We start from the raw sequence: 17,379 nt of genomic DNA on the forward strand, positions 1-17,379 counted from the left end.
GAGGGTAGGGAAAAGGAAACAGCTTTTCTGTATTCAGTACATATAGGAAGAGACCACAGGAATTCAAATAAAGAACAATACCTACCCACTCACAAAAAAGATTTTTAAAACTGGTCATAGGGAGAAAATTAACAAGTCTGCAGATGAAAATGTAGGATAGAAAGTTTACAAACGTAACTGTTTGGAATAACTAAATATTTGCAACTTAAACAAAATGTCAGGATTTCAGCTCACTTCTTAGACAATCATTAAGTTTAATAATCACTATGTAAGGTGATTCATTCCCACTGGACAAGAGAGTAACCGGGAAGTTTGGAAAATACGGAAATCTTCATATGCATTCACTCATATTTTTAGCTGAAAATGAGATGCCTACAGATCAATTTTCAGAAGCCCTCTTTGGAAACCGAGTCCTAAGAATGTAAATAGGAGACTTAAAATCAGTGGCTGACTTTTGAAAAATACTACCTGAATGTGATTTGCAAGTTTGAAACAACAGCAAAACCAGTAGCTCTCTGCCTTGATGTACAGATTCACTCCATGCTTCACGAATTTCTGCACTAATAATTTTATTTGAGAAAGATCAAAAGAGGTCTTTTAAAGAGAGACTTCATAGTTAATTTTCAGCAATTCACACGGATTTATCATTCAGCAAATGGATGCTCAGATTCGCCTTACATAGAAGATTCCCACGAGGCCCTGGAACTCCTAGATTCCCTTCAAAACTCCTCCAAACACAGGAGAAATGAAATAAAGAGTACCAAATGCTATGAATCTCTGATATGTCTCTGAAAAGGTAAGATATGAGTATGAGAATAAGGTATCTGGGAGAAGCCCAGTGAAAGGATTTCAAAACAATTTGAATTTCAGTTTTCCCAAGCAAAATATAATAATTTTCCACTAAAAAGCTCATCCTATTTGACCATTCTGCTCTCATCCACATTCTGCTGTGTGGCATATGAGGTTAGTGTGCCATCATCTATTGTTATATGTTGCAACAGAGATACAATTGTAGAATATACAACCTCATGTTAAGATTAAAACACAGGAAGAACTTGGCAGTGCAACACCAACATACTCAAAAACTATTTCGACTGTGAAACAGCAAGAAGTCACAGCATAGTACGATAGCTGCATCATTATGTTTATTCCCTTGGTCTGTCTAGATGTTAGTGGTAGAGCTAGAACCAGAGTATAATACCAGACTATCAATATCCAGGACTAATAATGCAGGTCTTTGATTTTTCTTTCAGAAACTTTTTATTTTCCTTTCTATATGCAGTGGGGTAACTGTGGTGACACACTCACCATTTGACTTCAGCCATTTCTTGGAATGGAGGTAACTTTCCAACATCCTTTCATTGAACAGCATATAACCCATTGGTTCAGAAATTACCACATCAACACTCTCAGGCAGGGAGATCTCCTCAATTTTTCCTGGCAGGATTGTGATCTTGTTAGAAAGGTTGTTACTTCTCACCAACAGCTAGAGAAAAAACAAAAAACACACAGAAAGTGTTGACTCCTTTTACTAACAGAATTTAGTTTGCTCACTGGAGCAAACTCAAAGAAACGTATTGTGCAGGATCAGAAAGCATCATTACAAGATAAGTCACATAAGAGATAATTGTAATTAAAATCTACAAGAAAAAGAGAATTACCAGGAATAATAATAATAAAAAGTGGATATTTTATGACAATCAGAAGATTGCAAAGAAAGCATTTTCTGACTTCTCCAAGTTGTTAAAAACAAACAAATAAAAAAGCAACCACAACTGTTCTTGAATAAGTTATTCAGTTATGAAAGAAGAAGAAACTCTATAGCTGAAAAGTTTGAGGTGAGTCATTTCTAAACATAAGTGGAGCATAGCTTTACATTTGCATAAATGCATTCAAATGGCTAGTAGTTACAACCAGTGTACTGGAGACTCATCCACTGCCATTTGCATAGTGAACCTCAGAGCAAAACATTTAATGAACAGGAGAGATGGACCTAAAGTTTTATGTTCAATATAGCAAGTTATTAAAGAAAATAATACCTTTTCAAACTCTTTATATCTCTACACATAGATGTATATCCTACCTAGCTGTGCTGTAATCAGAGATACAGGGAAGTAGCTAAACCTCTCAAGTTCCAATTACGAGTAGAATCTGGTTTTGGGGGGCACAAATGTATACAGAATCACTTATTTTACACTAATCTACTCTAAAAGAGGGAGGTGTCTACCGAGAGACTCTAAAATGAACTACCGTCTGCAACAGCACAATAGGAGATTCATAGAAACATTAAGGTTGGAAAAGACCTCCAAGATCATGTGGTCCAACCATACCCCTACCGCCAATATTACCCACTAAACCATGTCCCTAAGCACCACATCCAACCTTTCCTTAAACACCCCATGGACAGTGACTCCACCACCTCCCCGAGCAACACATTCCAATGCCTAACTATCAATTCATATTGATGTCCAGAGATACCAGGAAAACCAAGCATACACAATTCAGTAAGTACTAGAAATCATTTCCACACAGATGTGCATGCATTGGTATAACTATAACATCAGTATAAGTGCATAATTACTTCAGCAAACCTTTTCCAACACAGTCTGGGCCTTAGGTAACAGCTATGAAACTTATACCTCATTTTAACTAGAGAAAGGACTAATACTGTTATTAGGTACTTAGGGCTACTAAGATGATTAGAGGACTGGAGCACCTGTCGTACGAGGACAGGCTGAGAGAACTGGGCCTGTTCAGCCTGGAAAAGAGAAGACTGAGGGGAGACCTCATCAATGTATATAAATATCTGAAGGGAGGTTGTCAAGGGGATGGGGCTGGACTCTTTCCCATTATAGCAAAAACAAACAAAATACCAAGAAATATTGTCAGTACTAATTCTGTCCTTCAGAGTGGAGCTATGTCTTGGGAAAGCTGAAGATCTCTGTGCTTTCAGTCTTCCAAAGCTTAACAGAGGCAAAAATTGCATTTTTTACGAAGAGTTTAAATGCTGTAGGAAGGTTTTGCCTAGAGAGTCTCAGGGAACAGAAACCTCTGCTTGTCACAGAACATTCTTCTCCACGTCCTACCAAACATGCTCTGACAGTGCTCTGAAGAAGCAAAGCAATCCTGCATCTGCCAAATCCTAGTCTGTGTACCAGGATTTTCAGGATGCCAGTGAATACATGTTTAAGTAAGTATTCTTTACAAGCATATCTGAGAGAGACTAGATTAAGATATTGATTTATTTCAGGGAGAAGATCACTTGTTTCATGGCAGCTACTTTCTTTTTTTTTTTTTTTCTTTACAGCAGTTTAGTTAGAGTTAATGGTGGCAATGAAAAGCTAGTTTTTCATTGTTTCCAACATTTGTTTTAAGCATTTAATTACTAATTTTTTGTTTAAAAAACAGGTTATTTTTCTGAAACTATAATTTATCATGCATTGATGAACTATGACTAGTAGCTCATTATCGCAGAAACAGAAGCAAAAATCAATTAATTGGCATTAAGTAGTTCAGAGCTACAGTCAGCCACAAATATCATGCATCTCTTTTTCCACATGAGGAAGATTCTACAAAGGTTAATATAAATAGTTTAAAACAGATATACAACAGAAGTGCATTATAGTAAAAGCACAGAAAATAGTGTTAATTTCTAATCCCACACACTATTAGTCCAAAACAGATTAAATAAATAAAAGGCTATAATTAACAGCTATAAGCTAATGCTTTTTTCTAGCAACTCCAACCTTGTTTGAACTGACCTTACTTTTGACAGAATTATTAATATTACATTAATACAATCTCTGCAGCACCTTAATGAAATGAAAGTTTTAAACATAAGAAGTTTTTTCTGCCATCACCAGTATGACTTGCTCAGGCAGGAATATCAGCTATGCCTTTTAAACACATCGATTTTCGATTTTTCATCTCTTATACTGAACCCCGCAGCCCGTATCTTATCTCTGCAGAAAGGGATCATAGAATCATAGAATATCCTGAGTTGGAAGGGACCCATAAGGATTGTCGAGTCCAACTCCTGGCACCACACAGGTCTACCCAAAAATTCAGACCATGTGACTAAGTGCACAGTCCAATCGCTTCTTAAATTCAGACAGGCTTGGTGCAGTGACTACTTCCCTGGGGAGCCTGTTCCAGTGTGCGACAACCCTCTCAGTGAAGAATCTCTTCCTGATGTCTAGCCTAAACCTCCCCTGCCTCAGCTTGACACCATTCCCATGGGTCCTATCATTGGTGACTAAAGAGAATAGATCAGCGCCTTCCCCTCCACTCCCTTTCATGAGGAAGCTGTAGACCACGATGAGGTCTCCCCTCAGCCTCCTCTTTTCCAGGCTGAACAGGCCAAGTGACCTCAGCCACTCCTTGTATGTCTTCCCCTCTAGGCCCTTCACCATCTTCGTTGCCCTCCTCTGGACACTCTCCAACAGTTCTACGTCCTTTTTGTACTGTGGTGCCCTGAACTGCACACAGTACTCGAGGTGAGGCCGCACCAGTGCAGAGTAGAGTGGGACAATCACTTCCCTCGACTGACTAGCGATGCCATGCTTGATGCACCCCAGGATACGGTTGGCCCTCCTGGCTGCCAGGGCACACTGCTGCTTCATATTCAACTTGCTGTCAACCACAACCTCCAGATTCCTCTCTGCTGGGCTGCTCTCCAGGGTCTCATCGCCCAGTCTGTACGTATAGCCAGGGTTGCCCCATCCCATGTGCAGGACCCGACAATTGCTTTTGTTAAACTTCATGTGGTTGGGGATCGCCCAGCTCTCCAACCTGTCCAGGTCTCTCTGCAAGGCATTTCCACCCTCATCCGAGTCCACAACTCCTCCACGTTTAGTGTCGTTGGCAAATTTGCTCAAAACACCTTCTAGTCCTACATCCAAATCGTTTATAAAAACATTGAAGAGGACTGGCCCTAAAATGGAGCCTTGAGGGACCCCAGTAGTGACCATCCACCAGCTAGATGTGGCCCCATTTACCACAACCCTTTGAGCCCTGCCTGTCAGCCAATTGCTCACCCATCATATGATGTTTTTGTTTCGGTGTATGCTGGACATTTTGTCCAGTAGGATCCTGTGGGAAACTGTGTCAAAAGCTTTGCTGAAGTCCAAAAAGATCATGTCAGCTGCTTTCCCTTGATCAACTAGATGGGTGATCTTATCATAAAAGGAAATCAAATTTGTTAGGCAGGACCTACCCCTTGTGAACCCATGTTGGCTGGGACCAATGACTGCATTGCCCCCCAGGTGTGCTTCAATAACTTCAAGGATCATCTTCTCCATAATTTTACCAGGCACTGACGTGAGACTGACAGGCCTGTAATTGCTAGGGTCTTCTTTCTTACCCTTCTTGAAAATTGGCACAACATTTGCCAGCTTCCAGTCTACTGGGACCTCTCCAGGTTCCCAAGACCATTGAAAAATAATTGAGAGAGGTCCCGCAATGATGTCAGCCAACTCTCTAAGCACCCTGGGACGAATTCCATCTGGACCCATGGACTTGTATGGATCCAGGTGGAGCAGCAAATCCCACACACGTTCAGGGTCGGTTGGGAGTTTGTCATTCCCACTGTCATGGTCTTCCAGCTCAGGGCACCCTGGGTCCTGAAGCCCATCATCAGTGTTGAAGACGGAGGCAAAAAAAGCATTAAACGTCTCTGCTTTGCGTATGTCCTTGCCTGTGAGGTGACCTTCCCCATCAAGTAGTGGACCTATGTTTTCTTTGGTCCTCCTTTTTCTGTTCACATATCTAAAAAAAATCTTTTTTATTGTCTCCTACAGACCAGGCCAGCTTCAACTCTAGTTGGGCTTTAGCCACAGAAATTTTCTCCCTACAAATGCGAACAGTGTCCCTGTATTCCTTCCATGTTGCCTGACCCTCCTTCCAGCAGCCGTACACTTTCTTTTTTCGCCTAAGCTCCAGTAGAAGATCCTCGGTCAGCCAGGCCGGCCTTCTGCCTCACCTGCCTGACTTCCGATATTTTGGAATTGCCTGATCCTGTGCTTTTAGGAGGCAGTGCTTAAAGATTGACCAGCACTGATGGACGGCGATACCTTCAAAAGCAGTTTCCCAGAGGACCTTGCTGACTAGTTCCCTGAGCAGCCTGAAGCCTGCTTTCCCAATACCCAGGGCTGAAGTTTTGGTGGCAGTTTTCCTTCTGTCACCAGAAATTTTAAACTCAACCACTTCATGGGCACTATAACCAAGACAGCCACCGATTGCCACGTCCCCCACAAGATCCTCTCTGTTCTCCAGCAACAGATCTAGGAGGGCACCTTTCCTAGTTGTCTCCCTTAGCACCTGCACCAAGAAGTTATCTAGGTGCTTTATGAACCTCCTGGACTTGCTCGTGTCAGCCGTGTGGTAATCCCAAGGTATGGGAGTGCTCATCGACAGCAGGCTCAACATGAGCCAGCAGTGTGCCCTGATAGCCAGGAGGGCAAACCACATTTTTGGGTGCATTAAACACAGCATGGTGAGCCAGTCAAAAAGAGGTGATTCTCCTGCGTTATTTAGCATTGGTGCAGCCTCACCTCAAATGTTGTGTGCAGTGCTGACCTCTGCAACACAAAAAGGACGTTAAATTGCTTGAAAGCATCCAGAGGGCAAAAAAGCTGTGCTGGAAGGTATGTGCTGAGCAGAGGCTGAGGACACTTGGATTGTCTTGTTTGAAGAAAAGGAGGCTGAGAGGCAGCCTCATTGCTGTCCTGATGAGGGGAAGTGGAGAGGGAGGTGCTGGTCTCTGCTCCCTGGTCACCGATGACAGGATGCATGGGAACAGCACAAAGGTTACCAGGGGAGGTTTGAACTGGACATTAGGAAACATTTCTTTAGCATGAGGGTAATGGAACAAGCTTCCTAGCAAGGTGTTTAATACCCCATGCCTGCCAGTGTTCAAGTGGCATTTGGATAATGCCCTCAATAATACCCTTTAATTTCTGTTTAGCCCTGAAGTGGTCAGGCAGTTGGGCTAGATGACCTTTGTAGGTCCCTTCCTACTGAACTACTCTATCCTATTTTATGATTTTCTTATCTTGACAGCATGCTGTTTTCAGAAATATCACTAAAAAGAAACTTCTTTTATAAATATAACCTATTATTATTATTATTATTATTATTATTATTTCAATTTGACTGACTGGTTAATGAAAAGCTAAGGGTGATGGCAACAGAGCTTTTTTACTCAGTGCCTTGGGGAATCTTTAACAAATCTGTGGCAAAAGGAAAGGAGCTATATCTGAGTGGGTGTGGTGACAATGTTTTCACCTCCTACACAGTATTTCATAAATTCCTCCAATCATCAAGTTACAGTCAGCACAATGTGCTTGAAGAAAAGAAATGATGTGGCTTCAACATTTTATAGTGTAATTTTTATATTTTAGTGAGAGGAAAAAAAAGCATATTGAAGAGGAAACAATATTTAATTCCACTGGTGTCTTATTTTGTCAATGATTGAAAGGAACGTGTTTTCAAGAGCCTCACTATTTCATGATTCTCCCGAATTTCAGAAAACTTTGAAAGCATGGCATGATTACAGTGATGGAGATAAAATACCTTGCAGCATTGACAAAAATAACCTCTAAGAGTCTTTTATGAAACAGTAAGGGTTTGTTTGACAAAACCCAGATCAAAATTGATCTTTGCAATACATGCATGTAAACATATACATGTATACCTCACAAAAGGCAAATCTATATCTAGATGTTGCACATCTCTCACCAAATTAAACAGACACAAAAAGAGGCCCAACTGTTCTGTAAGCCTGGTAATTGATGTAACGGATCATACAAAGCTATGAATAACTCAGACCTCTTCCATATGACTTTCCCCAGAAATATCTTCAAACACTATGAAATATCATCATATGTCTTATATTTTGACAATGGAACCCACCTTCAATGAAAAGCAAGAGTCTATTGTATTTGGAGACCAAACAAAACTTATAAATTTCTTCATGGAACAAAAATAAAACTCTGAAAACAACAACAGCAACAAAAAAGTCTGACTTCCAAAGGAGCCCCAAAGACAGCAAACATATCAAAGCATTTCATACAGATTTAAAAGCTGATCTGTGCATGTGCTGCTGTATGAACTCTGCCAAAACAGTAAATAACATAGCAGCATCCTTAATACTGAAATACAAATAGCCAAATGGCTACTTATCTAATTGTGCAGCTACATACTTTTCTAGGGATGCTTAAAAACTACATATTTGAAAATACTGTTGTAATTAAACTTATAAACATATTGAATGCTGATGAATACAGAGAAAACAGAGTAATTTCTTTGTAAATAGAAGACTCTGAGAAGGACTAAATTTGTTGAGAACATACATGTTAAAAACATGTCTTTGTGTGACACTTCAAACAAACCAGACAGAAATACAGAGTTAATTTGATATACATATTCTCTGTGCATTTTTTCAAGAGTTAACAGCAAGACTGACAGATGGCCCACCCAAAATCCTAACCAAAAGTGTGGCAGAGGCTTTAATTGGCTGTGATCATCAGCTGTCATAGACAAGAGCACAGTTAGTCAGCTGCAAAAGAAATTTGACAATTTGTAGAGTTAATCTATCAGGAACTATTATAGTACTCTCTGCCTGCTCAGATTTTGCACCTTAGCAGCAGCTGCACTTATCTAAGCATGTGAGTCAATTCTCTGACTTCTCCTAACAGAGGCAGAAGGAGTAATTACATAATTATATAAGAACTTAAAATACAAGGTCTACATCTTAGAGTTTATCTGAACTGCCAAGTCTATTAAATATAGAGGAAATCTAAGAGTGTCTAAACAAGATGTTTGTTCTCTGTGAGTTCCAAAGAATACAAACTTCGTGTTCTGTGATGGAGAAGCCTTCTTGTGAAGCTTTGTACTTCCATCACATTGTTTCTAAAGACTATTTCACCAGATTCTCAGCAGCAATTGCTGTGTTTATTTGAAATGGCTAGCATTTATATGTCTGTATTCAGCTGGACAGCTGAAATACATCTTCCTTGACAGAGAAACTGCTATGCTCTCAGGTTTTTACACAGTTGCCCCTTGCAATAGCAGCATCTAGCCAGTTTTCTTTTCCCTTTTTCAGTGTATATCATCACCATACTATATAAAATCCATCATACAGCATCTGGCATACCAGATGAGATAGCATGCAACTTACCACTTAATTAAATGCAGTCAAAGCCTACTAATTTAAAAAACAGAAAACACAAACAGGTGCAGTTTATTTGGTTGTTTCACAGAAGACAGCACGGTGCATACAAATATCACCTAAACACTACACAGCAAACAGGTGCAAACATTGTGGTGACTGAGACAGAACCTTTGCAAAAGTAGCTGTCCTGAGAGCATGTCAAAATGCCCGTCTAAACTCCTGTATAGGTCTTATATGCAGCCTGAACCCACACATAAATGGGCATTCTCACAGGAGTTGTCTTTCAGTCCGCTCAAGGCTAATTATCTTTAATTAAATCTATTCCCTCGTGTTTGGCTATTTCAACACAGTAAATGGCAGTCTTATATACTGCTATGCACTATTTATGTCCCATATCATGGCAGACTGACAAGCATTTGTGGGGCATCTCTAGGGTCATTACTAGAGATTCAATCATACCATTCTACTCAGCGTTTGTTGGGCTGAACCGGTAGTACTGTGTCTAGTTCTGGTCTCCACAATTCAAAAAAGATGTAGACGGGCTGGAGAGGATCCAAAGGAGGGCCATGAAGATGATCAAAGGGTTCAAGAACCTGCCTTGTAAGCAATGACTGAAGGAGTTAGGTCTTTTTGCCCTGAAGAAGTCCCCAGCAGAATATGAATATGTATTCCAGTATGTATTCTAGGGCAGCTAAAAAGAGGATGGAGGCTGACTCTTCACAAGGAGCCACATGGAAAAGACAAGAAACAATGAGTGCAAGTTGCACTGGGACAAGTTTTGTCTTGATGTAAAAAATACTTTTTTACGCTGACAGCAATCAATCAATCATGGGAAGAACCTCCCCAGGGATGTGGTAGAATACCTGTCACTGGAGGATCATATATACATAAAAACATAGCAGAGACTCACATCTGTTTAGCTTTTCTGAACACCATAACGACACCATGGTACGACACAGAAATACAAGCATATTGACTTGCAAACCAATGAATCGCAAACCAATGACTGACGCAGACATGAAGTATTTTTCATCGAATATCTGTAACAAATGAGTGACTAAGCAACAGCCTGTATGTTTCCTAATAGAGCAGCTGCTATACATTTTCCTTCTAACGTAATTTTCAAATGTTCTGCCACTGCACATCTGTTCGCAGTACAAAGTTTTCAACACTGTCAATTTTTTTTTAAATATCATTCTTTCAAAATAAACCTCTAACCATAAAGAGGAACCTATTGTAATATCAACAACTTTCTCAGTAAGTAGTACTACAACGTTAATTTTTACTGTTCAAATATAATTTCACTTCAGTCAGTAGTTCACTATATTGGAATACTTGCTTTGTACTAAAATAGAAAAAAATGAAAAAGACTCATTAATCTCATATTCAGCTTGCTATATAGTACATATCTGAAACAGATGTTAAATACAATAAATCCATACAGAAATGAGAGAAGAAATGGATAGAAAGTAACGTTCATTTTATAATCCAGATACTTGATAAACCATACTAATGAAATCCCATTGTGGAAGATGAGGAAATGACAAATAGAATACTGAATATGCAGTATAGGAATTTAACTGACTGATCCAGCTAAGCATCCGTTTTTGAAAAAAATAAATACTTAAAATATGGTACGTGTTAATAGGTCAGCTGATCTGCAATACAGTTCATAAGGGTGAACAAGTTTTCATAAGAAATTACGACCACAGAAATCTATTATACTTCTTATGAAAACTGAGTCCCATTTGGGGAAGTAAAAGGAGAAGAAAAATAACCAAAAAGCTATGAATTATCAAACTAAAAATAACACTTTAGCCAGTAGTCCCAAGGATCTACAGCTATATAAAGTTCTTCACTTCTCTTTATCAATCCTAGTTTTTTATCATTTTAGCATTTCAACCACCCCAGGAGAAAAGCAATTCAGTTCCTAAAGCCGTTGGTTTCATGCTGTTTCTCTATCAAGAAGTTGCCATATATTTTACTCACATTTATATTGCAATATAGTTACATACCTGGTTTGATGGACTACAGATGCAACACGTACCCTGTCACAACTAGTGATTTTGTTGACTTCTGACTTGGGCCAAGTTTTGAGTGAACATGCACTCACTGAGTGAGCCAATACCCACTACCTGCTAGGATAAGCAAGCTGTCTTCTGCTATTTTTATTATGTTTTCATAAAACTTGTGTTTATTATGAAACAAAGATACTGGACAACATTGCATCTATTTACAAAATCCTACGTGAACTAAGAACCACTCTCCACCATTCCCTCTCTGATAGACACCTTCCATATATTAACCTTTGCTTAGTGTTGTCAAACAATAGCAAAAAAAATTATTTTAATTAGGTAGAATTTTTGTAATTATCCAAATTATAATAAAAAACAGAAATCTTCTTTTAGTATTTAGCAGGTAAGTCAGGCTAGTACACCCTAACCAGTTCAAAAAGTAACAAACACATAATAATAAAGCCTTTGTAAGCAGCAACATAAATAAGATGGAAGTAGGAAAGGACCATATGAAATTTCTCAGGTGAATTCTATATATAATAGTATATACACATATCTTAGAAATATCAAAGAGATAGTTGTGCTACAATATTTTTATTCAGTATATGAATTAATGCAAAATGTATATGGGGAGATTATTAAGAGATTTATTTGAGATGTATTTGAGATGGAATGAAAAATACATAGAATTTACAAATTTCTGCCTGGAGAGAAATAAAAATGTCTAGTATCCACATTTTCTTCCTTAATATCTAAACAGATTATCTCAATTCCAATAACAGTGCATTTCCTTTACAGTATTACGATTAACAATTGGTGTTCACTAGCCTTTACCATGAGTAAGGCTCGGCTGCTGAATCATGACATAAAGGAGGAAGTTCCACTGAACTGCTGCATGCACTTTGTGTGGGCTTTGAGGAACTATTGACTCCCAATCCTGCTCATGGACATTTATGATCTAGGTCAGCAAAGCAAAAAGAAAAATGGACATCTAGATACTGCAACTTTTTTCTAGGTGTGGGATGAAAATTCCTTCACTTCACTACTTTTCACCCTCTTCTACATTCAAGCTATTGTAAAAACTCAGATGGAGGTGATCAGCATTAACAAAATTTGTAACAATAATGCTCTCACTCTCCCCACACATTCTGATGTTCACTTAAACAAGCAGAAACAGTGAGAAAAGACATGGAGATTTTTGCTGTTGCTGCTATTTAGATTAGCACTTTGTAGGTACCGGACTTTTCCTAAGGCGTTTAGTTTTCTATACCATTTTCAGTGCTTAACTTACTTTGACTGATATTATAATACTCTGTAAAAGCAATGCCTGAAAAATATCTTTTAAAACTGAATACACTCTACAGACATGTCTTCTTTGAACATAAAAACATTTTTTTTCATAAGAAGGCTGAATGAGTAAAAGGGTAATGCTTATCAGGAAACTCAGCCAACCACCTGATCACATGGATGTTCAAGAGACTCAGGAAAAAACACCCTGATATTTTTGCACAGAACCCTTAAAAACATCTGTTTGTTTTTTTTTTTTTTGGTTTATTTGTTTCTTTGTTTCGCTTTGATTTTTGCTTCTGAAAGTAAAAAACTTAATCACAGTTGTAACAATGAACACAAGTTTTTCACAAAACCAGCAATGCTATGTTTTACAGACTTGATATATTATAATATTTAGGTCACCTTCAAAAATTACCATCCAAGATGTGTTGCCACTGAGATCTGACTTTTTAGAAAACTCAAAATGAAATTTTTGGCATTAGCCTTTTAGAGGCAGAGTTCTAGATCTCTAATGTTTTCACACTATACCATTCTAACACTTGCCTCAAATAAAACACTTACCTCTGCATATTTTGTCACTGAACTGGCTTCAACTGCATAAACTTTTCTAGCTCCAGCCTGCACTGCAAAAAATGAAAGGATTCCTGATCCAGAGCCAACATCTAGGACCACCTTGAAAACAAAAGGCACACCAAAAGAAATGAAATATTTAAAAATCACTTTCTGACACCTCTTTTAAGTAACAACATTTTTGTAGCGGTACATTATATTTAATAAGTCTGGCACTATTCCAAAATTATTATGAATTTGACATGAAAAAGTCAAAAAAATTGTTTATGAAGAATCTTAATACCCTTAATCTGCAACAGCAGATTAAGTTCTAGCAGCAACAGCAGATTTTTAAGAGACCATAGACTACTTTCAGGTGTAACTACATGTGTATGGTTTGGAGGAAATAGGTTTTTCTATCAAACTTCCCTTGGGAGGAAAACTTGAATACTGAGCCTAAGCCAAATACAGGGAGGGAAGGAAGACATGACAGTAATTATTATTGAAGGAATACAGAACTATGTATTTTCAAATGAAAAATCACTCCATGATGTGGAAGTATCTTGAATAAAACTGAATTATATACCTTTGTTCAAATACTTGCTCTGCTTACTGATTTTTTTCCCATTTTGTTTATTCAATTACTTTGATTTTTACATCCATTTCACTTCTGTGAAATTATAATGGAAAAAGGAAATTGGCCATCAGACTTAAAAAGGGTTCCAAATGCAGTTACAAGATGTCCACTGGAGAGTAATGAACCTATATGCAGGTCAATTTAGATCCACTGTTGGATGGCCCTTGAGCACACGTTGAGGTGCTACATGTTGTGACCTGTCCAAATAAATTCATACACCTGTACTACTTTTCTCAGGAAGCCAGCTAAAGAAGAGCTGATGGAAGATGAAGATGTCTGTGGCATCCCTGGGGAGCAGGAGGATTTGCAAGAATCTTCTGCTGTCTAATGCACTTCTAGAGATGAGGAAGAAGAAGGTAGAGCATCTCTTCACTTTACATATTTAAGAGGATGACTGTTAAGATTAAATGAACTATAGATTCATGACTAGATTGATCATTCAAATCTCTGCAAGACCAGTTTCAACTATCACACACTTGTGCTGTATGTTAGATTACGTTTATTTTTTGTTTATTTTCTATTTAGTCATTACTGGACAGGTAGCTACAGCATTCAACAAAAGCCCTCACTTCTAAGAAAGTTAGAAAATAGTATGTTGTTGGTTTCTTTAGTTGCTCTCCACGTAACTGACAGATCTCCCTTGTATTTCTCCAATATAACTCATCCAAACTTCTTTTTTCCCCCCACTTTCTCTCATAACAGAGGTTTCAAACCTATGCACCAGAGAAAGAATTTCCACTGTTGATTCTTCATATTGAAATTTCAGACATCTCTATTTCATGCTAAACATGCATGAGTTTACTGTAGAGGAAGTTGCATGAAAAATGCACATAACTAGGTCATAGTGACCAGCTATGTATTTATGATTCTCTTTTTTTTGTCTACTTTTATTAATTTAGATATCTTATCATCTTATAAATATACTGTATGCCTTCTCTGGATGAATGTATATTGTCCTGTGAATGGAAGAGTGTTTCTTTACTGGATAACTCTCTCAGAAAAGCTTTCACAAATGACTCATCCTAGTTATGCAAACTTCATAAAGATATAAAGATGGTCTCAAATTTCATAGAAGACAGGACTTTTCAACCTCTGTTAGTTTTCAGCAATGATTTTCAGGTCGTTGTTGCAGTTCTTGAGAATTCTTCATTCTAAAGGAATTAAAGAGTTAAGACTGATCATACCATTTTGGCAAATCTAATAACCTTTGGAAAGTGCCATAAGTTCACTGCATCTTTCTTCATTGTATACTGAAAATTTTCTGTAATTACTTTGTGAGTATGTAAAAATTGTGAAGTGTGGAGGTTTGAAAACTTTTCAAGCTACATATAATATTTTTACAGCACGTGTCCTGACTCTTTCCTCCCTCTGCTTCTTTCATCCTGTAATTCAAATTTTGGTTTATCTGCTCAAGATGGGGAAAAAATGCATAAAAACTCCATAAATGTAATGTTTTGAGAATAAAAGAAAAAAAAAGAAAGAAAAATATGAAGATGTCATGTTGATTGCTACAGAAATGGCTTAAAGTTTTCAAAAATTCAAATGTCTGGAGACTGCGTCTGAAGAAAAAGATTCCGCTTTGGATAACCAAAAATACATAGAGGTGCTGTACTGCATTTTCCTTCTTTTCCTGTCTGCATTAAAACCTTCTTCTTGAACAAATGCAAATTGCACAGCAATTAAAATCACCTTTTTATTTATTAATTTATTTGCATTCCATATAGAATTATATACAGAAAACATCACATGGGGTCAAAGTAAGTAGAACGGAAACTGTTTTATTTCATGCAGACTAAAGTTGAGTTTACCTTACTAATACTAAAGCAAACTGTCAGAGACAGAACAAAGCCAAATTGCTCTTCTTTAAATAATAAAATAAATCTTTGATGCAGATTAGGTGAATGATACCTGGATCCTGTTAACATTAATGACAACAGAAATTCTTGCTGAAAGCCTGTTTCATGTTAACCATCAGAAAAAATTTTCATTATATCTGTCCTGTCAGGACTATTCTGTTGTGTTAAGATCCCCACTTTTTTCTAACTCTAATTACTGATATTTTAATTAACTGTGTCATATCAAAAATATGGATTTTAATTAACTGTGTCCATATCAAAAATATGGACCATTTAGAGTACAGAATATATAGAAAGACGAAACAGGTGAAAAGTATTGAACAATTTTTTTTTGTCTATCTGAAAGCCTGTAATAAAAACATGATTATGTTCTTTGTTTTGTTCGAAAATTTTCAAACTTTTTTATGATGTATGACAGCCTTCACTTTATTATTTTAGCAACTTGAATTGTTCTAAATAAATTCAGTCTTTTGTGATTACAAAGCATCTTAATTTAAAATGCATGGATTACTTAATTATTTATTTGGATGATCTTTCTTCTTTGTTCTTTTCTGATTTTGGAAGATAAATTCCTGGGCCAAGCTCTCCTTTTTCTTTGGCTTCAGACAGACCACAGCCCTATATGTTCAGCCTTTAAGATTCTGAAAAGGTTGTCATCATCCTCCTGTGGATTCACTTCATGAAGATCTGTTTTTTGTTTGTTTGTTTTTCCTTGAGAAAAGAGTAAGTAACATGTCTGTAATTCTTAGTTGCTAGAGAAACTATTAAATACAGATCTTCCCTTATCTTTTAATTCCTAATTATACTAGGGTCTTTCCTTTCAATTAATTAGAAAGGCTTTTTTACATCTAAAAGTGTCCTTTGGCTTAGGATTTAACATCTGTGTCTTCCACAGTGCACTTCATGCTCTCAGTGAGAATTTTTAATATTTTTCTAGAATGTTTTCTTTTAGAGACTGAACTGGTTGCTCACAGAGTGTGTGGAATCTCTATTCACAGATCCATTCAAAATGTTACTAGACAGACCTCAAGCACTAGCTTTGTACTAGAGACCTCCAGGGGTCCTTTCCAAACCAAAGCACTGCAATCCAATGATGCTATACCACACCTTGCTCCCCAACTGGCATCGCTGCAATCATTGCCATGTCCTACAGAACGCCTTGCTTGCTTCACATAGGAAGAGCATTCTATCACCATACACAAGAGAAGGCTCTGGGGTGACTTCACTGCAGACTTTCAGTACTTGAAGGGGACTTATAAAAAAGATGGAGAGATGGAAAGTGACTCTTTGCTCAATCAGATATTGACAGGATGAGGGGGAATGGTTTTAAACTGAAAGAGGGGAGATTTAGTTTAGAAGTTAGGAGGAAATACTTCACTCAGAGGGTGGTGGAGCACTGTAACGGTTTGCCCAGAGAAGCTGTGGATGCCCCATCCCTGTGTTCAAGACCAGGTTGGATGAACCTTGAGCAACCTGATCTAGTGGGTGATGTCCCTGCCCATGGCAGGGCAGTTGGAACTAGATGATCTTTGAGGTCCCTTCCAACCCAAGCCATTCTATAATTCTATGATTCTAAGATCAGAGCTGTAAGAGCAAGTAAGTACTCAGTTTCAAACAGCTTTACATGCTATGCTGCTACTGTAAAATTTAGTTAAAAGCCTTTTTTACATTTTAACTAAGTAAAACACCTTAATTTCCCTCGTTTGGCAATACAACTACTCAAAATCCAAGACAATGTTTTACTTTAAAAAAATAGTGAAAGTTCTAAGAAGTTTCCTTCTAAGGGTAAACATGAAGAGCGTATGTCAGTAAGGACTACTATATTAATGTGCAGTATCCAACCTTAGACTCATCATATTC

The 17,379-nt window shown here is 37.8% G+C and overlaps 1 protein-coding gene across 5 annotated transcripts in view; it reads right to left on the reverse strand.

Annotated features, from left to right (window-relative positions):
- The window catches only part of LOC121061753 (histone-arginine methyltransferase CARM1-like), a 74,950-nt gene that overhangs the window by 17,524 nt on the left and 40,047 nt on the right, over positions 1-17,379 (reverse strand). For 4 of the 5 annotated variants that reach the window (XM_040541075.1, XM_040541077.1, XM_040541074.1 and 1 more), the window contains 2 exons: positions 13,039-13,149; positions 1,309-1,486 (listed from right to left, as the gene is read on the reverse strand). In XM_040541075.1, the coding sequence (XP_040397009.1) occupies positions 1,309-1,486; positions 13,039-13,149 (289 nt within the window). The remainder of the gene's footprint in view (positions 1-1,308; positions 1,487-13,038; positions 13,150-17,379) is intronic. The other variant, XM_040541079.1, reaches the window with a different exon arrangement.

Source organism: Cygnus olor, chromosome Z (assembly GCF_009769625.2).
Source record: "Cygnus olor isolate bCygOlo1 chromosome Z, bCygOlo1.pri.v2, whole genome shotgun sequence".
Classification (NCBI taxonomy): domain Eukaryota; kingdom Metazoa; phylum Chordata; class Aves; order Anseriformes; family Anatidae; genus Cygnus; species Cygnus olor.